The sequence below is a fragment of the Rhipicephalus microplus genome, chromosome 3 (genome assembly GCF_043290135.1).
Source record: "Rhipicephalus microplus isolate Deutch F79 chromosome 3, USDA_Rmic, whole genome shotgun sequence".
Classification (NCBI taxonomy): Eukaryota; Metazoa; Arthropoda; class Arachnida; order Ixodida; family Ixodidae; genus Rhipicephalus; species Rhipicephalus microplus.
In genome coordinates, this window is record NC_134702.1 from 128,161,997 (window position 1) to 128,189,740 (window position 27,744).

Consider the following 27,744-nt stretch of genomic DNA (forward strand, 5'->3'; position numbering starts at 1 on the left):
TACTTGAACATCGATTGTGCCTCGGCCTGAAAATGAAACGTGGATAATATGTAGGAGGGCAAGATGGGCCAGTTGGTTTCGAGTTCTCATGAGCTTGGTTTACAGCGCAACACTAGAAACACGGACACAAAAAAAAGCAAAAGAAAAAGAAAAGAGGGCGCTGACTCAGCGCTGTCAGCGCAGTCTTTTTTTTTCTCTTTTCCTCTTGCTTGTGTCTGTGTTTTAACCTAACTCTAATTACGTAATGACTTACCACTCGAGCAAGCAACGCTATGGGTGTAGAATGCGTCGCACTTTTCTAGAAATGCAACGACTCCGCCAGCAGAGCACTCGCTTTCATGAATCTGTCATTACGGTGTCGGGGGCCTTGCCATAATGTCATTATGTGTGTTTGAGAACCTCTATAGCGCCCCTTGGAAACCGGTGGCATGCCCTAGCTTGGCGTTGCCCAAAAAAATTCGGTCCTTTTAGGAACAGGTCAGCTCAATTCCGACAAAAAAAGGCTACGTGGTACCCCTTGTCCTACGCAACATTTCAATATATTCGACACTACCTAAAAGTATTTCACTACATAAATACAACGACACTGCTGAAATATACCTCTATACAGAAATGCAGATGCTCCGAACTATCATTAGGATATATTATCGTGAATTTATTGATCGATTTGGTTGATTGATTGATATGTGGGGTTTAACATTCCCAAATCACCATATGATTATGAAAGACGCCATAATGGAAGGCTCCAGAAATTTTGACTACCTGGGGTTCTTTAACGTGCACCCAAATCTGAGCACACGGGCCTGCAACATTCGTGCCTCCATCAGCAATGCAGCCGCCGCCGCCGGGATTCGATCGCGTGACCTGCTGATCAGCAGCCTAGTACTTTAGCCATTAGACCACCACGGTGGGGCTATATTATCGTGAAGATTTTGTATCCTGATACTGTCCAGCCCAGTAATAACTTGGTGGAAGCTATTCTCGCTCTATTCATTGATGTGCGAGCTTTTCACCACAACGCAACACAAAAATTGTCTTCTTCAAAAGAGCCTGGTCATACCCCATGACTTGGTTATAGGACGTGGTTATATCTAATGAGCGTTTCTTGTTAGTCTCAGAAAGGTCGCAATTATTACATTCTCAGCACTACTTGCAGCACGCATATGCGATAATTTTGCGCATAGCTACCACAGCCATTATGGCTTCAACACGACTAGTACGTTCAACGTGCACCCTACCAACATGGCGCTCATGTCATCCCAAACCATTTTGCTTCTTGCTTTGCGAGAAATTGAAATTGCCTGCCAATTGAGCCATGTGATAACTGCCATGAATGCTGGCGAAAAAGCGCCCCTCTGCCAGTGAAGCCTGGAAAGTTCTTCTTTTAAAGAAACGTGGACACGACAAGTTTACACCTTTTTCGTTTTGAAACAGATACACTTATGACTGAAATTTCGTGCGAGCGCGCCACAGCATTTATGAGCATTTTCGGAGTGGCCAGTCACAAATCCAGCTCCAAGGAGCTTCGCAGGAGCAGTTGCAGTGGTTATGTGAAGACCCCTGGCCACGTCACCTCGCAATACTGTGACAAAAGCGCCATGCGTGACACTGGACGCTGATTTTACAGGTCCACACACTCATGACGCATGTTTGTTTGCGTTGACATCACGTTAATGGCGGTGTCGCAAGGTTCACTGTATCTCTCCGAGTCACGTGGTATGCATTTTATGAATGATTCATAGGTTTTTCTTATTATTATGTATATGTTCATGTGTTTATAGTAATGTTTATGTATCCACAGTAACGGTATGTGTGTTGACAACAGTGGTATAAAAAATTGGGATATCTCACGTACAGTGGGACTCGAGTATATACGAAGCACGAATGAGAAAGGTTGATATCTCACTCTAAAATCAGCACAAAATACGAGGTGGAGGTAAATGATGCCGTGCATGACTTCTGTGTCATGATTATCATGTCTGGATATATCATTTACGTTCGTCATCCATTCATGTAACGTGATACAAAACTTAGTATATGTGGAGCTAGGAAACGCCCATGCGCACGCTATGAGTGTGGTATGTTGTACATATTTCTTAATCGATTGACGCCCCGCAACACCAAATTTGGTATATGTGAAGATATCAAATGGGCGTGAGTTCATCATGAAGGGCCCAATATACTCCAACGTAACGTTGGCGCGCGCGCACGCTGGGCACAGCGACGCTACGTTAGCGAAACGCGAGCACTCTATATTCTGACGCCAGGCGCGACCAGCGTCTGTCAGCGTGGCAAAACGGCAACCTGTGCGAAAGGCGACATGCTACGTTTTGCGCCGATGCGTTACCTACGCAAAGCTGGGTCTGCGTCTTTTCGTGACGAAGGGACGCTGGACGCGCTGAAACTTGCATGCGTCACAGTAACGAAGCGCTGCCCGCAACCAACGCCTGGCGTGCCAACGCAGGCGTGACGCGACTAAGTGAACGCCGGCGAGCACGCGCACCGCCTCACGTCGAATTGTATAAGCACCTTGACTGTGGCATGTAGACATGTTCTCGTATGACACTAATTTCATGGTGATCATTTTTGCACCAGTCATATACCTTCGTCATCCATTGACGTTCCGTAATACGAAATTTGGCACATGTGAAACAAGCGAAACGGCCGCGAGTGCATCATCAGAGTGGCATGTAGTCATGTTGTTGGATGACACGCATGTCATGATTATCATGTTTAGAAGTGTGATTTACCTATGTCGTCCGTTCGCGTCACGCAATACCGAGTTTGGTACATGGGAAGCTAGCGGAACGGTAACCAGCGCCTCAAGGGTGTGGCATGTAGTCATGTTGTTACATAACATGCATGTCATTGTCATCATGTTTGCACCAGTATCATGCGTTCTCATCTATTCACGTCCCGTATTACCAAATTTGGTATATGTGACGCAAGCTAAACGGCCGCGAGAATCATGAACGTGGCCTGTAGTCATGTTGTTAAATGACAAGTATGTCATGATTTTATCTTAGGGTCTGTCACTTGTGTTCCCCATGTAATCATGTCATACCATACCAGTTTTTCAACATGCTGTGTGAACGAAACCACCGCGAAAGCTGCAGGACCATGCAATGTAAATAGTGACATTCATGACATACACGGCACGAGTTTTGTGTTATGACTAGTCAAATATGTCATTCATACAGTCATGTTATGCCATACAAAGTTTGGTATCAATACTTTTATGGGAACGGCCAGGAGAGCTGAAAGTCGTAGGCGGCTAGATAGATAGATAGAGAGATAGATAGATAGATAGATAGATAGATAGATAGATAGATAGATAGACAGACAGACAGACAGACAGACAGACAGACAGACAGACAAATAGACAGACAGACAGACAGACAGACAGACAGACAGACAGACAGACAGACAGACAGACAGATAGATAGATAGATAGATAGATAGATAGATAGATAGATAGATAGATAGATAGATAGATAGATAGATAGATAGATAGATAGATAGATACGCTCAGAGTCGCCGGAGTTCGCTAAGAAATGCTTCGCATTTGAAAAAAGATGGCTACGCTCAAGAGGTTCAGCGCGTCACGTTTGTTGGTGTTGTGTTCAAGTTTCATGACTGGCGTCGGATCGCTACGCTTCTTCAGAGGTGGAAGGGTGGTGACCATAGACCGCCCCTTTCTCATCGGCATATAGAATTTTCTTCGCAAAACAGACGTCGGACTCTGCAGTTTTGCGGACGCGCAGCACCACCTGTCGACAGAGTTTTGAGTAGGGTAAAGCCCGACTCCCTTGCACAGTTTGCTATGCAACCAGGTGCAACTGCAGTGCAGAAAACATTCATTGAGCAAAATATTAGATATATTACCGCATTTAACACTCAGAAAAATAGCTACGAATTTTTCTCCGCAAATCGGACGCGTCACAGAACCGCCTTGAAGTGCTTGCTGGTTCAATCGCCAGAACAATCGTGAAAACAAGAGCAGACGCAACAGTTATGCGCTCTAAGAAAAAAAATTGTAGCATATCAACAGAGTGAATCCTGCATAGTGGGGCGAAGCCTCCGTCCGTTCATTCATGCATGCGTCTAAGTGGCCGCCCGAGTGTCCATCCGCCCGTCCGTTCGTGTGTCTGTTCGTGCATCTCCACGTTCATTAGTGCGTTTGTTCCTGCTTTCGTCCATGCATCCGCTCCTGCGTCTGTCCAAGCGTCCATCCGGCCGTTCAGTTATCCGTGCGTCCGTCTATGCATCTGTCTGTGTGTTTGTTCGTCCACCTATTCAACACTCCAAGTACGACCATCTCGCATCTTTTCATCCTATATTCCTCATATAAAATAACCGCCATCCAGCGGACATTCCTAGGACTGAACGAGAGGAGGCACACGCACACTTTCTAACGGGTTGCGCTTCATGTCTACTTCCCACCTTTAACCACCTCGAGTTCTTGGTATATACTAGTACACTGTGTTCATGGCACTGCGACCAAACGCTCGCTAAACCTTTCTAAAACCTAGGAGGTTACGCCCAGCGAGTATAGCGTAGCAACCCTTTCTTGTCTTCTGTGCGTTGTTGAAAAATAAAAATTCGCAGCGTGCGTGCTAACTGAAAGCCGAATTATCCTGTCTCTCAGTATCCTTTAGCAGCCATTGGCATGTACATTGAGCACTATCTTTTATTGTTCAACAACGCACAGAAGAAATCTATCACCAGCACCACCTTGGAGGTCCCTATGTAATACTGGTTACACACTACTACTACGGCTACGCGGGATGAACAGGTGCTGCAATAAGGAACTTCGCCCCTAAAAGACCCCATTCTGCGTTGCTGTGGCGTTCTGAATTGCCACGAACGTAAATGACTTGAGTTTGACTTGACAAAGGTTGTTGCGGACGTGTTGGGTAAGCGAATTACTCTCGTTCTTCACAGCCGTTCGCATAAGTGTGATAATGTAAGTCTCCTGCTATTGTTTTGAGTAGCCTTGACAGAGAAGCATGGTAACTTTTATTATGAAGTTCAACAGAGCCTCTGACCGCGGTGCGCGACGTGCAACAGTAGACAGGTGATCCCCGGCGGTTCGGGTATCGCCCACGTCACGAACGTGTTGGTTAAGCGAATCACTTTCGTTCTCCGCAGCAGTTCGCATATGTATGATAATGCAGGTCTCGTGCTATTGTTTTGGATAGCGTTAACAGAGAACCATGGCAACTTTACAACCATAGTCCGCAGAAATAACAGTTATACAACACGATACTAAAATTAGGCAAAACTACAACGTTTTAATTGAACTGATACCACACCACAAGACACACGCTAGCCCCTTCGTACTTAACATATACAGTAACCCTAAACACAAAGAACACAGGTTTGGAACCCTCTTTCGGAGCGCTCTCAACATCGCTGAATCCAATTCCATTAGAATAGGAGGCGATCTTAATGCTCCGTAAACGGCTTGGGGTTGATGCAGATGTTTCGATTCACTGCGCATGGGTACCAAGAAAAATTTCGCGAGGCACGACCAGAAGTTGGAGAAACCAGGAGATAGTTAGCCGCGAGACTCTCCGGGTACTTTGACCACTGGGTTGACATGGCGGATGTGCCCAGAACATTCAATGGCCTTCGAGACCATGTGCTTGTCGAACAGTTTCTCCGCTGTTGCCATCCAAAACTAACAATATTTTTGAAAGAACGCGAGTGCAAGTCACTCCAACAGCTAGCTGACGCTACTGATCGCTTCATGGAAGCGCAGATTCTGTCAAACCAGGAAAAGGGTACAGACGACTCCGAAGAATTCAAAAGTCTTGATAATGCTCCCAATAAACCACCGACAAGATGCATGCTATGCAAGCGTCTGGGACATCAAGCACATGAATGTTGGAACCAAGCTAAAGAAGCGACAAAGTGTAGAGTATGTGGGAAAATGGGCCACAAGAGCGACGAGTGCTGGAGCATGAAGGCAGAGAAAGAAAAAAGTTCCGCTTGTGCAGTGAACGAGAACCATTATGGTTTCCCCTCGAGTGACAACTCTGGCGGAGGGAAAAAAGGAAAGAAACGTGACCCTCCAAATGCAAGTGTGGTTGAAAGGATGCCAGTATTTCTAATACAAGAAATGCCAGTGGTTGAAGGCGAAGTGTTGGGTAAACCAGTCAGGGTTCTTCGAGATACGGGCAGTAATACTGCAATTATCCGAAGAAACCTACTGCCAAAACAACGGTTGACCGGGAAGAATAGCTGAGTCTTACTCATTGATGGTTCCGCCATAAATGTACCAGAGGCCAAGATTTCCGTGAACACCCCATACTTTAAGGGAGAGACAACCGCACTTCGTATGAACAAGCCGCTTTATGATTTCGTACTTGGTAACCTACCAGGTTTCAAGAGATCCTCACAAGCCGGATTATAAGAAGCCTCCTACAGTCGACAAGAGCGACAATGCGACGCGAAACTGCAGCATGGAAGCTGAGGAGTGTCCTCATTATGTTTCCGCTACTGTTAAACCTCACGAGGACAAAACAACATCACTATTCGTGCCAAAAATAAAATGATGCGATGTAACAAAAGACCAGTTCTCAGAAGAGCAACAGAACGACAAAACATTGAAAGCCGTGTTTGCTGAAGTCGGCAATTATTTCAAGTCACCGAAAGGCCACAGTTACACGTTTCTTGAAAGAGGAGGATTTCTTTACCGACAATACTACCTTGCGACAGGCAGGACGTTTAGCCAGCTTGTCGTGCCGAAGATCTTCAGGAAGAATATCCTTGAAGTCGGCCATGAAAGTCTTATGGCAGGGCACCAAGGCATTCGGCGCATGACAGATCGCATTTTAGCAGATTTTTTCTGGCCGGATCTGCATGGCGACGTGAAACGGTTCGTGAAGTCCTGCGATAAGTGTCAGCCAACGACAGCAAAAGGCGAAATTGGTGTTGCGCCTCTAGGAAACATCCCTGTCATTCGTACGCCTTTTGATCGTGTTGCAGTCAATTCGATCGGTCCGTTCTCACCGAAGTCGGACTGTGGCAACCATTACATCTTAACTCTCATCGAATTTGCCACCCGATATGCGGATGCCATTGCACTCCCTGCAATTGATGCTGTGCATGTAGCTGAAGGACTGATTGAGATTTTGTCTCGAGTCGGCTTACCGAAGGAGATCGTTACTGACCAAGGAAGAAGTATTACAGCAGAACTCATGGGAGATGTGAGCCGTCTTCTAGACATCAACTTTCTTCAAACGACCCCCTACCATGCCCTGGTGAATGGGCTCGTTGAAAAGTTGATTGGGACGCTAAAGATGATGCGCAAGAGGATGTGGCAGGAAAAAACATGATCCTGGGACAGTTACCTCGCCCATCTCCTCTTTGCTTACAGAAAGGTGCCGCAAGCGAGCTTGGGCTTTCCGGCTTTTCAGCTAATTTACGGTCGTCACGTGCGAGGACCACTGACGGTGCTGAAGGAGCTGCGGAGCAATGAAGACATCGACGATAAAATTCGCACTACCTATACCTACTTGGTCGACCTTCGAAACCACCTGGAAGAGGCACGCAAACTTGCGCATGATGAATTAGAAAGAGCACGTGCGAAACAAAAGACTTACTACGACCGCAAAAGCCGTCCTTGAAATCTAAACGCTGGGGATAAAGTGTTACTAGTTTTGCCGACAGATACCAAGAAACTGCTCATGCAATGAAAAGGTCCATTTAAAGTCGTCGATCGCAAGAATGAGGTCGACTACGTTCTCGCGATAAGCCGAAAAAGAAAAATTTTCCACATCAACATGCTCAAAAAGTATGAGGAACGCGAACCTTTACCAGTGCAGCAGGTGTCGGTCATAACCGAAGTTGAAGGGTTACCTGAAGCGAACGAGGAAATGTCAAGCGAAGAAAGCTCACATGAGATTCCTTACCCTAGCTCATTTCGCACACAGACTGCGGATGATGTGAAATTATCAGAGAATCTGAGCATTGAACAGCGTTCTGATGTGCTTGATTTATTCAAAGAATTTGAGATAATCTTTTTGGACCTTCCAGGACAGACTGACCTAGTAGATTGCCCACTACGCTTGACATCCGATAAGCCTGATCTCGAAAGTTGCATCGAATTCGCATGGTATATCCTCTCGAGCACACCGCTCTGACCGCCTTCTTCAGCATAAAGATTGCTAGGGACACGGGAGGGAAAACGGTGCTACCCGCTCGAGATTAGAATTTTCTATTTTATATACTAACATTCGTAGTATCTACCACAAAAAGGGTGAGTTATGTACAGTAATTAACGATATGAAAGCCGATCTCATCGCGCTAACGGAAACATGGCTTAGCAGCAAGATATCTAACACTGAATTGTTTCACTGTGAAAAAAAGGTATGTAGTCTACCGCAGTGACCGCTCCGACAGAGTGGGGGGTGGAGTTTTGCTGGCCGTGGACGAGCATTTTGATTGCTACTGCATGCAAATTATTTCGAACATTGAATCTGTATGGTGCTGCTAGAATGTAAATTTCGAGAAAGTTATTGTTGGGGTCTCCTATCACTCCCCATCAAGCGATGCGTCATTTTGTGATAGCTTGCGCGACTGCCTAAATCAAGTCACGGTTAGTTATCCCAATGCACAACTCATACTAATGGGGGACTTCAACTACCCGAATATTGATTGGTTGCACGCATGCCCACTTACCAACCCACCGACAACTGAGGCCAACCAGTTTATCACCACCTGCATGGCTTTTGGTTTAACACAAATCGTCACCTAACCCACACGTGTCACTCAAACTTCTTCCCTTATACACCTAGTACTAACGTCATCAGAGACTGTCACGTCACCCGTATTGCACATGCCTGGCCTGAGCGACCATAATATTTTGCATTTCACATTCGATTTGTCGCAAGCATCATCAGTAAAACAGTGTAAGAACATCAGAGACTACAAAAAGGGTAACTATCTAGCCATTAATAATGAAGTGTGCTTCTTTTTAGACATTTTATTACCAGGTTATCTTGGGCGCTCAGTAGAAACTAATTGGTGTTTGTTCCGTAATAAAGTGTCTGAACTAAGTCATCTCCATATCCCTCTTCGCCAGCTGTACTCCAATAACCAAGCTCTATGGTATAACAGATACTTAAACCGACTTTCTAACAGGAAAAAAAAAGACTTTTTAGAATCGCTAAGTATTCACTTAAACCGGCCAACTGGACAAAGTACAAGACAGCCTCTTTAGCATATTTGCAAGCGCTTAAGGATACTAAATTCTCGTTCTTCAATGTAACCCTGCCGAGTATCCTGAAGACTAACCCTAAACGTTTTTGGAGTATAATTAAACCACTCAGCACCAGTAAAGTATCATTGGCTACACCCACCAGCGATCCTTTTCCCGACAATCTTTGTTCTACTGTGCTAAACAATACATTCATTAAGTCGTTTTCTTCATCTAATTATACCCAACGTCCTGAGCATCAGTCGTACAATCATTTTGCGATGGATCCCATCACGTTTGACTCGCATGGCATCGTCATGATTATCGACAACCTGAAACTAACGTCTGCTCACGGTATTGATGGAATTATTAGTAATTTTGAAAGAATACCAAAGAATACAGTTCCCTCATCTTTAAATGCATATTTTCACAATCGTATCATGATGGTGTACTACCTGAAGACTGGAGAACTGCTGCGATTATTCCAGTACATAAAGGCGGTGATAAGCTGAGTCCATCTAACTATCGTCCTATATATCTCACATGTGTACCATGCAAAATGATGGAACATATAATATTTTCTCATCCTGTCAATTTTCTAAAGGATAACAGCTTCTTCTTTTCAACTCAGCATGGCTTTCGAAAGAGTTTTCTTGTGATAATCAACTAATTTTTTTTACTAATGATTTGCATTTATCTTTGGACTCTGCTTCTTTAACTGACTGTATATTTCTTGACTTTGCTAAAGCGTTTGATAAAGTTAGCTATTCCCTGCTCTTATATAAACTAAGTGTTCTAAAAATTGACCCTGCAGTTTTTAACTGCATTCGTGCATTCCTTTCTTCTCGTGTTCAATTTGTCAGCACTAACGATGTTAATTCTTTCACTGCACCAATTGATTCTGGGGTTCCTCAAGGATCAGTACTTGGCCCCCTGCTATTCCTAATCTATATAAATGAGTTACCTTCTACTATTGCTTCCGAAATTTGTTTGTTCGCTGACGACTGTGTGATTTACCGTAAAATATCTAATGACAATGATATTCATTCTCTGCAGGCTGATCTCAATAACATACTTCATAGTGTCATATTTGGAAAATAGAATTAAACATTCAAAAATGCAAGTCTATGAGGATTTCTCGGTCGAGTACAACTTGTCCAACTTACTTTTTTTACAGTCACCCCCTTGAAACTGTAACATCTTACCGGTACCTCGGTGTCCACTTAACTAAACTTTGTCCTGGAAATTATATACAGAACATATACCGTCCAAAGCTAATAAAACACTGGGTTACCTTCGAAGAAACTTCTTTCTTGCTCCATCGTCACTAAAGTTATTACTATATACCACATACGTCCGTCCTCAAATGGAATACCCTTCATCTGGTGGGGACTCCGGTCAGGTAACATTATCACACAAGTTGGAATCCGTTCAAAATCGTGCAGCTCATTTCATTTTGGCTAACTACCATCGTTCAGCTAGTGTCATTGAATGAAGGCATCTCTAAACCTCATCCCACTAGTCACCCGCCGAAAGCGCACTCGCATTTGCCTGTTTCATAAAATATTCTATCATAATCCTAAACACCGTTCCAGTTTAATCCAAGCTGCTCCCTTCATTTCTATTTGCCGTAATCACCAACAAAAAGTCACAGTCCCCCATTGCAACACAGTAACATATGCCCAATCATATCTCCCAAGAACTTGTAATGAATGGAATTCCCTGACTGCATCAATAACTAGCATCAATGAACCCATTCAATTTAAGAGTGTCCTTAAAACAATGATTACCTAATTACTCCCTGTATGTTTGTTGAAAAGTTTATTTGTATTGCTTTGTGCCTTCACCTAGTAATAAAATAAAATTAGTGTTATCATTTGCTTTATTACGATGTGAGTTGTTAGGAGTGATATTCTTTGTACCCCAAGTAGTGACAACATTTTTATGCCATTTGCTTTGTATTCCTTGTTTTTTTTTATTGTTGTGCATGTCCTTCTCCTCTGAAAGTACTGTGTACCCTGAGGGTAAAATAAATAATTATATAAATAAATAAATAAATAAATAAATAAATAAATAAATAAATAAATAAATAAATAAATAAATAAATAAAAAACCTATACATGTTCCGAAGTATCCCATCCCACTAGCTCTGCGGGAAAGCGTCGAAACAGAAGTCCAAGAAATGCTAAAGTTGGGCATAATTGAAAGGTCGCAGCCACCATACCATGCTCTCATTGTAGTTGTCAAAAAATATGACAACACGATTCGTTTATGCATAGACTTCAGAGAGCTAAATAAGATCTTGATTGTGGACAGTGAACCCATACCGCGTATAGACGTGGTTCTTGCCCTTGCTGGTCAATGCAAATTGTTCTCAAAATTTGACTTCACCAAGGGCTACTGGAAGTGCCCATGGCTGTGGACAGCCGGGAAAAAACAGCCTTTTCCAGTATATCTGAACTATACCATTTTGTTTTCATGCCCTTTGGCATAAAGACAGCTCCGGCTGTTTTCGCACGCCTCATTCGAGCTGTTCTAGGTGATCTAGAAAATGTTTATCACTATTTTGACGATGTAGTCATTGCTACAAACACGTGGCCTGAGAATTTGGTCACTTTACGGCGTAGATTTGGCCGAATACAACGCGCCAAGTTAACCATCAAGCCAAGTAAGTGTGAGATAGGAGAGCAAACCATGTGTTTTCTGGGCCATCGATTCGGATACGGTAATGTTGAACCTCTCCTGAAAACTCTTGATAAGATAGTCGCAACTACAAAGCCAAAGACGAAAAAAGCCCTGCAGTCTTTCCTGGGTCTAACGGGCTATTACAGAAAATTTATCGCAAACTACGCTGAGATCACCAAGCCTTTGACTGACCTCACACGGAAAGGGCAGAGCAATACCATCGCGTGGGAACCTTCTCAGGAAGAAGCTTTCACTATTTTGAACAACAAGCTTGTAGATACTCCCATTCCAATAGCACCTAACATGACAAAGGAATTTGTTCTCCGCACCGACGCCTCCACCACTAGCCTTGGTGCCGTACTGCTCCAGGTAGGAGAGGACCAGATTTTGCATCCTGTTGCCTGCACGAGCCGCAAACTATTGCCTCGAGAAACCTGGTATTCCACCATCGAACGGGAATGCTTGGCACTTGTCTGGGTGGTGAAAAAATTCCATTTGTATTTGTACGGCAAACAATTTTTCATACGATTCAACCACCAGCCTTTGCAATACTTGATATCCGCTAAACACCAGAACAATTGAGTTTTGCAATGAAGCCTACTCTTACAAGAGTACTCATTTTCAGTCTCTTACATGAAAGGGTCGGATAATGTCGTAGAAGATTACCTGAGCCGCATGTAATGTGAAGGTATTGCACTATGTTATGTAAACTTCTTAAGTGCTGTGGACGTACAACTGGGCATTTAGTGAATTATCTAGAACTTTGTGACATTTTTGCCTCCTCTTCCTCACGTCATCTTCGGAGCATTATCAAGACTTTTGAATTCTTTGGGGTCGTCTGTATCCTTTCCCAGGTTTGAGAGATTCTGCGCTTCCATGAAGCGATCAGTAGCGTCAGCTAGCTGTTGAAGTGAGTTGCACTTGCGTTCTTTTAAAAATAGTGTTAATTTGGGTTGGTAACAGCGGAGAAACTGTTCGGCGAGCATGTGGTCTTGAAGGCCATCGAATGTTCTGGGCACATCAGTCATGTCAACCCAGTGTTCGAAGTACCCTGAGAGTCTCGTGGCTAACTGTCTCCCGGTTTCTCCATCTTCTAATCGTGCCTTGCGATATTTTTCTTGGTACCCTTGCGCAGCGAATCGAAACCTCTGCAACTAGGCTTTCTTTAGTTTCTCATATTCTAGAGAATCTGTGGCAGTCATTCGGCCAATCACAGTCAACGCTTCGCCACTCAAAGACATGCTCACAGCTAATGCCATTTTTTCTTGTGGCGAACCTTGTCCTGTTGCCACGCGTTCGAATATTTGCAAGTGTGCGTGCAAATCATCACGTCGCTCATTGAACAGCGGAAGCAAAATCTGTGGATTCAGTACTGCAGAGGAGCTACTCAGCTGAGCCATATAATCAGAGTCAGCTGCTGCATCTACTCTCGGAGCGCCTTCTTGAAGCTTTAGCTTCAGCTCAAGGATTTGCTTCGCTCTCTCATTTCCATCAGTTTTCGCCTCTCTCTCAGCAGCACGTTCATCTCTCTGCCTTGCCTGTTCTAGCTCTACCCACGTACGCAAATCTGCGCCATTCAATGCTAGTTGTGCCCCAACAGCAGCAAATCTTTCTGTGTCCATCATCAAAACAAGTTTTGTGAATGTGCACTTGGGAGACGATAACGTCCTTCGACGTTTCTACGAGCGGTATCCTGACAGGCTCGCCAGATTGTGACGTAGTGTCAGTATGGAGCCCAGGACCACTCAGCAAGGAACTGAACTGAACCACGAGCACACAGGCACACACACACGAGAATATATTTACAGAGAACGTAGCTATGAACGAGTAACACTTAAAGTAGTATAAACACGCAGTCTATAGCTCTACTCAATGTCTCTCTAAATTAGAAAAGTCTCGCCGTGTTTTGATGCGGCTTGCGGGTCGCCGGCGCCGATCACTCGTGGGCTGTATGCCGTCTGGCTCGTTGCCGTCCTCAACGTGCGTCGGACCACGTCGTGACACGGCCTTCTGCCGCAGCAGCAGAAGCCGGTAGCTAATTGGTAGCTCCGCAGCAGCTCTCCGCCACCACGCTCGTCTCAGCAGCGCACCGGGGTCGCGCCAGCCACCCAGAACGGGAGCAGGAACATTAGGCCCGAAGCAGCCAAAACCCACAGCCACTCTGGACGGCAGCCAGCACCGCGGAACGTCGCCTGGTCCCTGGGCCATTCGCCCAGCCGGAGTACAGGCCTCGTTCACAGGATGTCCATCTGTCCGGAACGGCAGTCAAAACAGCAGTGGATTGCCTGGTCTCTAGGCCAGTCGCCTAGCCGGAGTCCAGGAACGGTAGAGCGCCTAGATGCCGTGTCTAGTTCCCCTGACCGGACGTTCAGCCGAGAACTGATTCCTTGCACGCGCTGCCTCGAACCACCGCACGCCGAACACTGAATTCTTTTTTCCGCGCCTCTGTATTGTGACAGGGGTTATCCTTATGCTCACCCAAAAGATCACGATCTCTGGCTCGACACTCAAAACCAAGGCTCAACTCTCATCACGGATCCAAGCGTGCCTATCCGTCACGGCACCAGTTCTAGCAAGGACACTACACGAGATCTCACATTCGTCAAACATGCACACACAAATACATGTCGTAACACACTAGACACTTTAGGTAGCGACCACTACATCATCGATATACACATCAAAGGGGGCCCTCCAAAACCGGCAGGAAAACAACATGAGCTAGTCGACTGGACCAATTTCCGCAAGTCACGAAAAAATAATTCTCACCCATCGAAGATATTGAACATTGAACAAACACTTTAAGACAGGACATTGATCACGCTACACAAACAGTGCTCCCAGAGGCACACCTTTAGGAGATCGATAGCCAAATTCTATGTATGTGGGAAGCGATACAATCACTCCAAAAGAGGTGGGAAAACCAGAAATTAAACAGGAACCTTCGGAAACGAATAGCGTTCCTCAATACAGAGATTGAAACATATGCTAAAGAATTATGCAAGCGACAGGGGCATGATATTTCCAACTCAACGGACAAGCAAATAGGTTTCGGAAAAATATGGCACCTTCTCCGTCATCTATTAGACCCAAATAACAACAAAGCAGTCCAGCGTCAACATATCAATAAGCTCATCCATGATTACACAGCTACAGAGGAGGAACTCTTGCGAGAGATATTAAACACACATATCTCCGAAGCACCTAAAGTACTCCCAGATGATAACGGTCAGATGAATGCCACTCTTGACGAGGAATTTTCGGGAGCAGAGATTCACGCCGTACCACACTGCCTTAATACATAATCCACTCCTGGTTTTTACTCCATTACGAACAAGAGCCTACGTATACTAGACAATAAATTTATTAGTCACCTTACAAACTACAATAACGCATGCTGGTTTACAGAACGTTTATCCCCACAATGGAAGGTAGCCAAGATTATCCTTATCCCTAAACAGGGGAAGCCACTGAACATTCACAACCTGAGACCCATCGTTTTAACTTCCTGCATAGGGAAACTCATGGAGGACGCTTTCTTAGCTCGACTAACAGATTACGTTGAAGACGATCACGTTCTCCCGTGAACTGTGTTAAATGTCCGAAAACACCTTTCATGCCAGGACACTATGCTTCAATTGAAGCACCAAATCATAGAAACCACGACCCGCTCAACCAAAGCTATCTTAAGATAACTTCAATGTCGTTACATATAGTACAATACTCCAAGAGGTTAACGCCTCAAATCTCGGAGCTCGAACGTATAACTATATTCGCGACTTCCTTAAAAACCGACAAGCTGTAGTCAAAGTGGGCGTACTCACATCATCCGAGATACCCATAGGAAGTACAGGAGATCCACAGCTGCTCCATGATATCTACGTTATTCAAATTAGCTCTTCTCGGTTTGCCCTCAAAACTGTCCATGATTCCCGGACTTCATCACAGCATATATAATAATAATACTTTATTCTGTCATGTGTACACAACAGTTACATGCCACCGAGATGAGGCAAAAGGGAACATACGGAAATGTTTCCTGACTAGGCCTACATCCCGGCTCGAAAATATGCTGACGATATTACCCTATGGATATGTGATGGCAGTGATGGCTCTATAGAAGAACAGCTAGAAGAAGCGGTAAACATAGTGGAACAATACCTATGCAGAACAGGGCTTTCGTGTTCGGCGGAGAAGTTCGAGCTCTTCTTATACTACCCCAAACTCAGAGGCAGTCTACCCGGTGGTCAGAAGCAGACCACCCGGAGGTACGAGCTCGTAGGACCACACGGAGGTCCAACAAGCTTATACACAGATATCACCCTAAAAACAGCTGATGGACGCGTCATATTAACAGTCGATAAAATACCGGTTTTAGGACTTTTAGTTGGAAGCAAGGCACAAATGGTAAGACAATCTGCAAATTAGAAGCCAAAGTTGTGCAAACGATGCGACTCATTAAAAGAATAAGTAATAACAGCAGGACATGAAGGAATTTAGTGTTTTCCGGCTTACCCGCTCCTTCGTGCTCAGCGATATTACTTATGTCGCTGCTTACCATCGATGGTTCGTGGCGGAAACAGCTACACACAACCCGCTCATCAAACGAGTTTACAAACAGGCACTAGGGCTTCGGAACAGTACCAGCACAAAAATCCTCCTTAAACTCGGCCTTTATAACATGCTTGAATAAATAATTGAAGCGCAACAGATCTCGCAGTACGAGTGCTTGAGCCATACGAAAGCAGGTCACCGAATTTTCGACAGTATTGTCATTTTTTACTACACACAGCATGGTATGAAATGCGACATACCATGCGAAATCCACACTAAACTTATGATACCATTCTTGTCAAAGAACATGCACCCTAAGCACAACAAAGATAAACAGTAGCACCAAAATTGTGCTCCGAACTTATGGAAGATATAAGGAGGCGGTCTTCGTCGATGTGGTGCGCTATCAAAACTATTGCCGTTTTGTTTCTGCGCTTGTAGACCATACGCACAAATGCATAACCAGCACTTCAATCAATACTAATAACGTAGATACAGCAGAGGAGGTCACCATTGCGCTCGCCATATCTCAAACCGATGCCCAGTAAATTATAAGTGATTCACAAACAGCAGTCCAAAGTTTCGCAAATGAGAAGATTTCTCCAGTGGCGCTGAAACGTCCTACAAAAGAGAAAATGTGCTCTGACGACCACATTGCTTTTATTTTCTGGTTTCCCGCCCACACACCCGTAGACCACACGGAGGTCAATCTTAACGAGGTGGCGCACAACGTGATTCGAGGTCTCACGTTTTGGGCCACGTCAGTGGTTTACACCCCCCATACCGACTCGCTTGTAGAGGAGAGGGGGTGGGGAAATAAACTTACCGAATTGAACGAAATTCATCATCATCATCATCATGATCAGCCTGACTACGTCCACTGCAGGACAAAGGCCTCTCCAATGTTCCGCCAGTTAACCCGGTCCTGTGGTTGCTGCTGCCAATTTATGCCCGCAAACCTCTTAATCTCCTCTGCCCACCTAACCTTCTGTCTCACCCTAACGCACTTCCCTTCTCTGGCAATCCAGTTAGTTACCCTTAATGACCAGCGGTTATCCTGTCTACGCGCTACATGCCCGGCCTATTACGACATTACCCAACATTATAGACTTCAACGACGGGAATACTCCCCGCCTCACCCCAAGCTCAACCAGGCGCAGTCCGTTCAATGGCGGCAATTATAAACCGGCACCTACACTAATTTCGTAATTCGCCTACACTAATTTCGTAACTCCGACTTGTATATGACCCGTTCGTGCAATTATTGTAGTATAGGGACACACGAGCGCATATTCTCTGGAAGTGTCCAGCACCAATTAGCAAAACGAGAGACGCGGCCTCCAATGAGGACCTTCGGGAGTATTGGCGGACCGCGCTGCTCATCTCAGGACTGGATAATCAAGTCTGGGCGATCCAGCAGGCCAAAGAAGCTGCTGAGAGACATGGTCTCTAGTTCCTAGGTGGGAACCCAGCCCGGTAACCAGCACAAAGTGAATAAAATGGTTCACTCGCTCACTCGTCGGTAGGCACGAAACAATGATGATGCCAAGTATGTCGCAGTTTTTTAAATGCGAAAGATTTCTTAGTGAACTTCGGTGACCTTGAGGGTATCTATATATCTCGATGCCTACGACCTTTAGCTCTACTGGCCGTTTTGGTAATAGTATAGATACACAAACCGGTATGACGTAACGTGAGTGTATGACGAGCATAAGTGACTAGTCATGACATCAATACCATGACATGCGTGCCATAAATGTCATTACTTACGTTTCATGGTGTTGCTGCCCTTGTGGTGGTTCCGCTCACATGACATGTCGCAAAGTTGTTATCGTATGTCGTGACTGCATGGCGAACACAAGTGACCGTTCCTAATGTGAAAATCGTGACATTCTTGTCAATAAGTCATCATCACATGCCACGTTCATGGAGCGCTTGCGGTCATTTCCCGAGCTTCATATAAACGAAGTTTGGTGTTACGTGACGCCACTGGATTACGAAGGTATGTGACTGGTGCAAGCGTGATAATCATGAGATGCGTTTTATGTAATTGATATCTGGGGTTTAACGTCCGAAAAAAACATATGATTATGTGAGACGCCGTATCGGAGGGCTCTGGAAATTCTGACAACCTGAGCACACAGGCCTACAGCATTTCCGCCTTCATCGCAAATGCAACCGCCGCAACCGAGATTCTATCCCGCGACTTGTGGGTAAGCGTCCGAGTACCTTAGCTACAGGCCACCACGGTGGGGCATCCGTGTCATGTAAAAACACGACTACATGCCACGCTCATGATTCGCTCTTGGCCGTTACACTATCTTCACATATACCAAATTTTCATTACGTGACGCGGACTGACAACGAAGGTAAATGACACGTCCAAACATGACAGTCATGACTTGCGTGTCATGTAAAATATGTCTACATGCTACGTTCAGAGTGCTTTCACGGTGATTTTGCTATCTTCAAACATACCGAATTTGGTACTTTGGCATGTGAATGCATGACAAAGGTATATGACTAGTGCAAACATGATAATCATGAGATGCGTGTCATGTAATGACATGCCTACATGCCACGCTCACGATGCGCTCGTGGCCGTTTTGATAGCTCCACATACAATATATTTGGTATCGCGTGACGTCAATGGACGACGAAGGGAAACGACACGTCCAAACATGATAATCATCACACAGAAGTCATGTAAGGTATAATTTACGTCCGCCTCGTAACGTTGTACCTATTATAAAGTTTCATATCAGTATTCTTCATTCGTACTTCACATATTATTGATTCTCACTGTACATAGGATCTCGCATTTTGTTTGCCTTTCGAGTAACACGGCCTGAAGAAAACCTGTTCGTGATGCACAATGCATTACGCATCAGCAAAAAAAGAACCAAAAATAAGCAAATAAAAAGGGCATAACCAGAATCAATTGAAGCTAGCGACAAGTTCATTTTGGCAATGTGGTGCTCGTTGCGTTGCATGGGTCACCTAATAGTTATATTTATTGATATGCAAACTTTTTCTCGCTATTTTTATCGTGAAATGTGTTTCTATACCTCGAAGAGCGAATTATTAAACGACTGATCCGAATTGCTGTAGAAACATACAAATGACCTGATAATTTTTCTGGCGTTAACAGGAAACCCATGAAATATTTAGTAAAGCCAAGCAACCGCACTCGTGCGCTATGATACAACAGCAGAGTTAAGCTTGCTTCGAGAGAAACAACTGATGTTACTTCATAGAGAAAACACCATGGTGTACCCCCTCTCTTAGCGCACTCCGAAACCCGATGTCGAATGAGCGTTACATACATGCCTATATTTTTTTGAAAAGAGGAGCTTTGCGCAAATGCCTTGGTCTGCCTAAAAGAGTTGCTAACGATGTGTTGTATCTCGAGTCGAGGGTCCTTCCTCTTTCCTGTAGACTTCGCCTTCTGACTGTTCTGACATTCTTAAACATTAACGAATCACCATTATGCCATTAAGAAACGGCCTTTATTTCCACCACGGAATTATTTTTCGGTGCTAGTTGGCCGCGATTTCCCACCGCACAAATTATATTTGTACAAAATATACTGAATCATTTAAATGTACGTATATGCGACTTCATGGCGAGTCATGATATTTCAAACCCCGTGGAAATTCAATTTGAGAATATTTTTCCTAATAACGCCAAACTACTTCGCCATAATATTTTGAATGGTTTACTGCAAGACTTCTGCGCAGTATTGGAACAAACGTTATTATTGCTACAGACGCCTCGCAATGTGACAAAAAGGCAGGGGTTGGTATTCGTTTTATTCCCTTCGACTATCCGATTTCATACCCATTTTTGCAACTGAATTTCTGGCCGTAGTGCTTTCCTTAGGCAAGTTGTATACAACAATTAAATCAGCTTCATAATAACAGATTCTCTATTTATGCGTGGAAGTTTCTGTTGATGCTGATAATCAAGTAACAAAGGCGTTTCATGCCCCAGTGCCTGCGCATTTGGGAAAAGTGCGATTAGTTAGGGTGCCTGGACATAAAGCTTTATTTCTAAATGAAACAGCTGATTCCTTACCTAAGTCGTCAATTAGCGAACCGATTCTACCGCACTGTCCGTCATCCGCTTATGTGACTGCTGCTCGATTCCGCAGACGTACGCATATGGAAGTTTTTAGAGGTACAGCCGCAACAAACTCGAGCGAATATCGGCATTGATTATATCTCTGGGGAAGAGACTTTTGCTGCACTCGTAAACGAGAAGTAGCTATCACAAGCCTGCGTTGCCGGGTACCAAATCTAAATTTCTATAAACACAGGTCTGCTCAGGCACCTTCGCTACTGAGCACGTCTTGTGACAAAATTGAAACAATAGATTATTTCTTTTTGATCTGCAGGTGGTTTAAGACAATACGGACACACCCTTTTTGAATTACTTTTACGTGGTATTGATAGAAATTTAGCTGTGCCTGTCATTCTTTCTTTGGAGCTTCCATTTCAGGGTTATCCAATTCGACAGTAGGTGCGGCCTTTCGGGACTATATTGATGAAACTAATATGATGAAAAATAATCTTCATTATTTTCATTATTCAAAAATTTTCATTATTCTAATGAACCTTCAAAATTATATACGTCTAAAATGAGGTCATTGCTCTATTCTAAGAAAAAATATGTTTAAATATTTAAATATTTAGGTGCAATGTATCAAGCACCACAATTTTTTAGGTTCTCGGTAATTTTGTTATATCTCCAATATTCTATTTCTGAACAATAGTTTTAAAACCACTCAATTATTGGAAAATCCCCATAGTGGGTATGCGGCACGGACAATAGGTCAACAACAACAGCAGCAACAACGTTGATCCTACGTTTGCATTTGGACGTACAGCACCATTTTAAATCCAAGAGGCGCACCTCTTTTCACCGTGAAAGTTCATCGGCTCTGTTCACGGAACGTCGACGTGCGCTCAACTGTCACATGGTAACGTAAATGGCTTTTTCACTCGCTCGAGAATTTCAGCGTGTACAAGCAATGTAGCCATTCCGGTGGACGTCACAATGACAGGTCTGGAAATAATACTTGTGCTCATGCTATCTGATTTGCGTAATTTGTATGCACTGAACTTTAGTCAGTGCTGTTGAAGTCAATGAGGCGGCAAATTCAGTTGCATGAAAATTCCCAAAATAGTGGCGTACCAAGCCTTTGAAGAGTGTCGAGAATTCCCTTCCCTGAAACACGGGAGTTGTTTTAATTTTCACCTGAAGGTGAATACTTGAGATTATATCACGTGTTCTTTATTAGGAGTCCCTATATGGGGCGTTGTTATGGGTTTCCGTGTGTTGATTGAAGGCGGTGCATTGAAGTAGTGGTGCGTTCACCTATATAGTATAGCTTTATTAGAATTTATACTTTTCTTGCAGGGTATAATATCAGTGTGTCTTCTTCACGGTGCAATATTACAGCAAATCTGATTTACCTGTGCTCTATTTATCTTTACAATTTCAAGAAGAAAACGGTGAAGTTTCGAGTACTACTACAAGAGAAATGTCCTGAACCTTAGTTTGGAGCTTTTGAAGTTTATAGCATTCTTAGGAAAGACTCTGTATTGCTCAAGCTAACGAGTATCACGGAACATAACACCTTGTAAATCTCGCTTGGTCCAGAGTGGGCTTTCTCATTTGCGCATGCAATCGTGCTTTTGAGGAAATTAGTACATCATACTTATCTCAAATCTCAGATATGCAAGCTATGCCAGAGCTAGAGCTATATATATTTGACAGCGTCTAATCCCATGTATCTCTCACTGACGCTGATGTCCCAACAGTCGGAACCACTGTTCCACAAGGGCTATCCTCCGCTGAATGACGTGGCTGGAGGAGCCAAACGGCGTTGGAACTGCCTGCCTCTTGCAGCTTTGGGCATCGTGGTGCCGGGACTGTTGAGCAGCCTACTTCTTATCATGTGCATGAACGCCAACGAGTCACGAGACACAAATGCCCCCACGGTGAGACTCGTTTGGGTGTTAACACAAATGAACGATGCTTAGATGCGAAACTGACCGTGCACAAATTTCAGCCACGTTAGGGGAACACCCATGAGTTATCTGCAAAAAACTGTGCCTTCTCAAAAAGCAGTTATGAGTTTTGTTCATAAATTTAGTACAAAAAGTACCAGGATAAAAATCTCGTCAGAAAAATTGAATAATTGATAACTGTATTGAACAAAGCAGTTTTCTTCATAGATCTGCGGGAAGACGAGGCCACACATCGCTAGGAGTGTATTGATTGAGTTTCTATGTATTGAAAGAAAAGGGGAATGATTGCGGGTATTATACCTGTGTGAGGAGGCAACAACTTGTTCACAACTTTAGAGGACGGAAACAAACTTTGGCTGTAATACGAAAGTTAATTGTAGCGACAACGTACTGAGCTGCAATATCGCGTGGCAAGATAACGCTGCAAGTTCTATCATCATTTAGAGGGACGTATTTCTGCTGCTAGATTGCACAGGTTGCGCTACTGCACTTCTCGCTCACTGAGGCAATATATTTGTTGTCCACATAAAAAACAGCGCCAGTAAGAAGGGACAAGAAAAAGAGGAGACAGACAGCGGCACTGACCGGACAAGAAAAAAAAATTCGGGCTATGCACACGGCGTAGACGTACATGGCGACGATGACACATGGCTGAACGGTGAAACAATTAAAAAAGCCAAATGTACTAGAAATGAAAGTAACTAACATGGTTGCTTGGGCGACTTGGGACGACATGATCTACATACAAAACAGCGCCAATAACGATGGAAAAAAAGGAGACAGACACTGGCACTGACCGGACAAGAAAAAAGAACTTTTGGGCATTGCACAAGGCGTAGACGCACATGGCGACGATGACACATGGCTGAACGGCGATACAATTAACCAACTCGCCCAAGCAACCACGTTACCTATTTGTTGTCGTGGCTAAATTTCGACTCGCCTGCCGGCCTCGACTGGTTAAAAACACGTCAATCATGTAAAGTTTGCGACGAGTCTGAAGGGGACAGATATGTGGATAGAACTAAACACTGTGCTCCTCAAGAAAGAATGTTCTCATTGTATTGTGGCGTCAGAGTTAAACAGAGATTATTATGCAGCAGTTAACTTTACGGCTATTGCCAGATTGTGATCAACCTGAAGTGAGTACATGACATAAAATACATGTGCACGTGCATTTCATGACAACATTGAAACAAAATTCTTCAAGGGAAACGCAACTGGCTGTTGTTGGCGTAAACGTGGGTGCAAGTGGGCATTGCAGCAGTATTCTCTGGCTCAACTAACAATCAATTTTAGTAAATCTTCATTTTTTTCAAACGTTTGTCTTTGTTAGAGACTCTGGCTTGGTTCGAATTGCAGTTCCAGTGGAAGATCAAAGCTAATTAGACCTGAGGTTAACTGTTGCTAACCAGGTCAAAGGTGGCTTCATCGTTTTATAAGAAGCAAGACAACTTCAACATGTTGCGCGAAAAATTCAGATTTGATTAGTGTGGAGAAATAAACAATAATGAATAACACTAAGCATCACACTGCAGCAAAATGTTTAACGCCAGCGTCATGATGATCGCATTCACCACCATATCGATATTTCAGGATTTTGTCACATGCACTAATAAAACAGCCGGCACAGCCACGACCACTTGAGGTCAAAATTACTGTTCACTTCTCCATACTTTCTACGAGCTGAAAACCATCGATTTCTTGGCGCAGTGGGAGAAGAACGCATAGATTTATGTAAAGTATAGTAGAGTGATTGCATAGCTGGCGGCTATGTGTGTGTCGTCTATATATATATATCATTCTTACATTATTACAAAGCCAAACAACAAGAAAGTGTAATGAATATTACACAGAGATTGCAAAGATACAAGTGATTTTATAAACCCAAAAGATTCGATACCAAACTGGAAGTACAAAATAAACTGTCAAAGCGACATTCCTCAAGCCAGTATTACTTCCATTTGCGAGATCTGCTAAATGCATCTCAGTACTACACAACGTCGTAGTACACTAAAGTATAGGCACTTGCAGAGGCCGCGTGCTCGCGTAAGTGTAAAGTAAATGTACGGTTTGCACTTCGTGGTCCTCTAAAAACAGCTGTACCATATACGGAAGCATCTGCGTAGCAGCAAAATACTGTAGTTTCTTGGCAACCTTTACAAGTTTAGATTATTAGACGGAGGCTATCAAAGAGTACTTAGGCATCCTAATGTGAAAGGCTCAAGTGCGCTGAGCGATAAAGCTTGCAACTTTGTGTGCAGCTGAGACGGACAATGCGCTTTCATGTGATCTCACCTAATGAAACCTGCAAGTTAGTTTGCTGGCAAGCAACAGCGTTAGAAAGACACGGTGGAGAAAATGGTGAACTTTGAGCACTGTAAATCAGAAGACCCGTACACATCACGATGGTGCCTAATACAATACTTCTCGAATTCAACTTCTGTTCAAAGGCACCTACGCACAATCAGTAGAAACGCAGAAATGAAATTTTTCGAAGAGAAGCGGGGGGTAGGGGGGGGGGGCTTAGGTGCATGTGGTTGCTTAGCATTCTTTTTTAAGGTGCCGCGCTGAAACAGCTTTATTTTATTGGCCCTCTAGTTGGTGTGAATCTACTTCACGGCAAAAGGGAAACAATGAGACAGTTCATAGGAAGTCGTTATCACAAATGTGAAGGAAATCGATGGTATGGCTCTAGCACGGCCCTATTTAGAGGACATATTCATCCATTCTCTGTCAATATCCTTTGTTCATTCATTCATCAACAATGTAAGTGAATGCATAATATCACGATGAAAGGTTAGAGTGATAAGTTCTCCAAAGAGTCATGATTACGTGATAGAAAATTGACGTCGATGCGTGTGATTTTCTTCATGAAAATCAATGAAAATGTACAATAAAATCATTTCTTCTCCAGGGCAGCAACCACCGGCAAACTCTAGAAATGTTGAAAGACTTCTTCGGCATAATCTTATGCATTTGTGTATGAATTCATGGCCAGTGATTGCTGTGGCGTAGGGAAGTCAATGAAGGCATCTGGCGTTGTCAGTTTCTATAAAGTGACTGTCTGGTACCTGCTTGTCTAATCACGGCTTTAAAAAATTGGTTGTAAACTGAATTTATACGACAGCTGAGCCACTACATGACACCCAGTGCGAGGGTTGGTCTACATCGTCTTGAGCCGCGTGTATTTTTTCCTTTCTTTTAAATGCGAAGGATTTCTTAGCGAACTTCGGCAAGTTTAAGCGCATCTATCTATCTATCTATCTATCTATCTATCTATCTATCTATCTATCTATCTATCTATCTATCTATCTATCTATCTATCTATATCTATCTATCTATCTATCTATCTATCTATCTATCTATCTATATCTATCTATCTATATTTATCTATCTATATCTATCTATCTATCTATCTATATCTAACTATCTATCTATATCTATCTATCTATCTATATCTATATCTATCTATCTATCTATATCTATATCTATCTATCTATCTATTTATCTATCTATATAGCCGCCTACATTTAGGTGCTCTCGTGGCCACCACATTAACTTTGGCATGAACAAAAATCAGCATGGGAGGGTAAGATGGTTTGACGAATATGACGCGCAGGTCAATACATGACTAAAGGCACAGTGCCATCGCGTACGTCGTCAAACACTTCCATGGTCAATGCTACTGTCAGACTAATCAGAAGAATCGCTAACCGTAAGAGCGGGGTTGAAGAAATGAACTGTTTAGGCTAGTACAGGCGTTTGTGCTCAGCAGGATTACTTACGCGACACCCTATATGAAGTTGGATGCTGCAGAATAAGGCAAGGTCGAGGCTACAATCTGAAAAGCTTACAAGGCAGCGTTCAAGTTGCCTAACAACGCGCCTACAGAAAGGCTGTTAAAACAAGGGGTGCGCAACACCCTGGATGAATTATGGGAGGCGCATATGGTGATGAAGCACCCTAGGTTTTCGACAACCAAAGCGAGCAGGATCATATTGGAAAGGATTGGCATTGGAGCTGAGTCTTCTACTGGGGACACAAAAATTCAGCTGCGGCGTGAATTACATAAGGTCATGTACATGAAAATTTTGCCCAAAAATATGCTTTTGATTCATCATATGCAGCGCAGTCAGGCAAGAGCCAGAGATTTACACGTTGAGTACGGCGAGTACAAAGTGGCAGTCTATACAGATGTCGCGGAATATAAGGAGAAAGACGCTTTTGTGATTGTAGTGGTGGACAAGAGTTTCCGCTCCTCGGAGTTGCTCCTCGGAAACTGCAGAAGAAGCGGCCATAGCACTAGCAAATACTAATTCGTAGTCGAACTTGATTCTCAGTGATTCAAAAACAGCCATCCAAAACCTAGCGAGGGGCAGAATATCGGCAAACACCACACGATTTCTACATGGGGCCACGGGACGAGAAATTCGAGAAATAGAAATTTTCTGGGTACCAGCCCACTCTGAGAACCCTGGGAATGAGGCAGCTCACCTAAATGCTCGAGGTTTTGTCAGCCGGGTAGGTGAGCCACTTGTTCCGGGGAGGTCCGTGAGAGGTGGGCTGGTGTCCTTTTACGACTAAATGAATCATTATAAACCAGAGCGGAGGTTTTATCCGCCTCCGCACAAGCGGTTGACTAAGGCGCAAAAATGCGTCTGGAGAAAACTGCAGACGCGATCTTTTCCCAACCCTTACGTGTTGAACAAAATATACCCGGAGGAGATAAAGTCACAATGCATATGGTGCCAGGCTGTGGCAACTTATGATCACATACTTTGGGAATGTAGTAAAGAGATGCCGCTAGTGGATAATATGCGTGATTCCTCGCTTGAGCACTGGGAGGCCATGTTCACCAGCTCAGACGCAGTCGTCCTGTTAAAGGTTGTGGTGTGGGCCCCACAGGTTGCCGCCAACTTTGGGTTGGTGGCCATCTAACACGGAATCGTATGCAGTTGCTTTATGATGGATAGGATATGTGGGGTTTAACGTCCCCAAACCACCATATATATATGAGAGACGCCGTAGTGGAGGGCTCCGGAAATTTTGACCACCTGGGGTTCCTTAACGTGCACCCAAATCTCAGCACATGGGCCTACAACATTTCTGCCTCCATCGGAAATGCAGCCGCCACAACCGGGTTTTGATCCCACGACCTGCGGGTCAGCAGCCGAGTGCCTTAGCCACTAGACCACCACGGCGGGGCAGTTGCTTTATGACGAAAAAAAGTTTTGTCATTCATCCATTCATTCCCGCCAGAAA

General features: G+C 44.0%; 1 protein-coding gene across 2 annotated transcripts in view; it reads left to right on the top strand.

Annotated features, from left to right (window-relative positions):
• The window catches only part of LOC142803345 (endothelin-converting enzyme homolog), a 139,728-nt gene that overhangs the window by 13,973 nt on the left and 98,011 nt on the right, over positions 1-27,744 (top strand). For both annotated transcript variants that reach the window (XM_075888462.1, XM_075888463.1), the window contains exon 2: positions 22,270-22,449. In XM_075888462.1, coding sequence (XP_075744577.1) covers positions 22,270-22,449 — 180 coding nt within the window. The remainder of the gene's footprint in view (positions 1-22,269; positions 22,450-27,744) is intronic.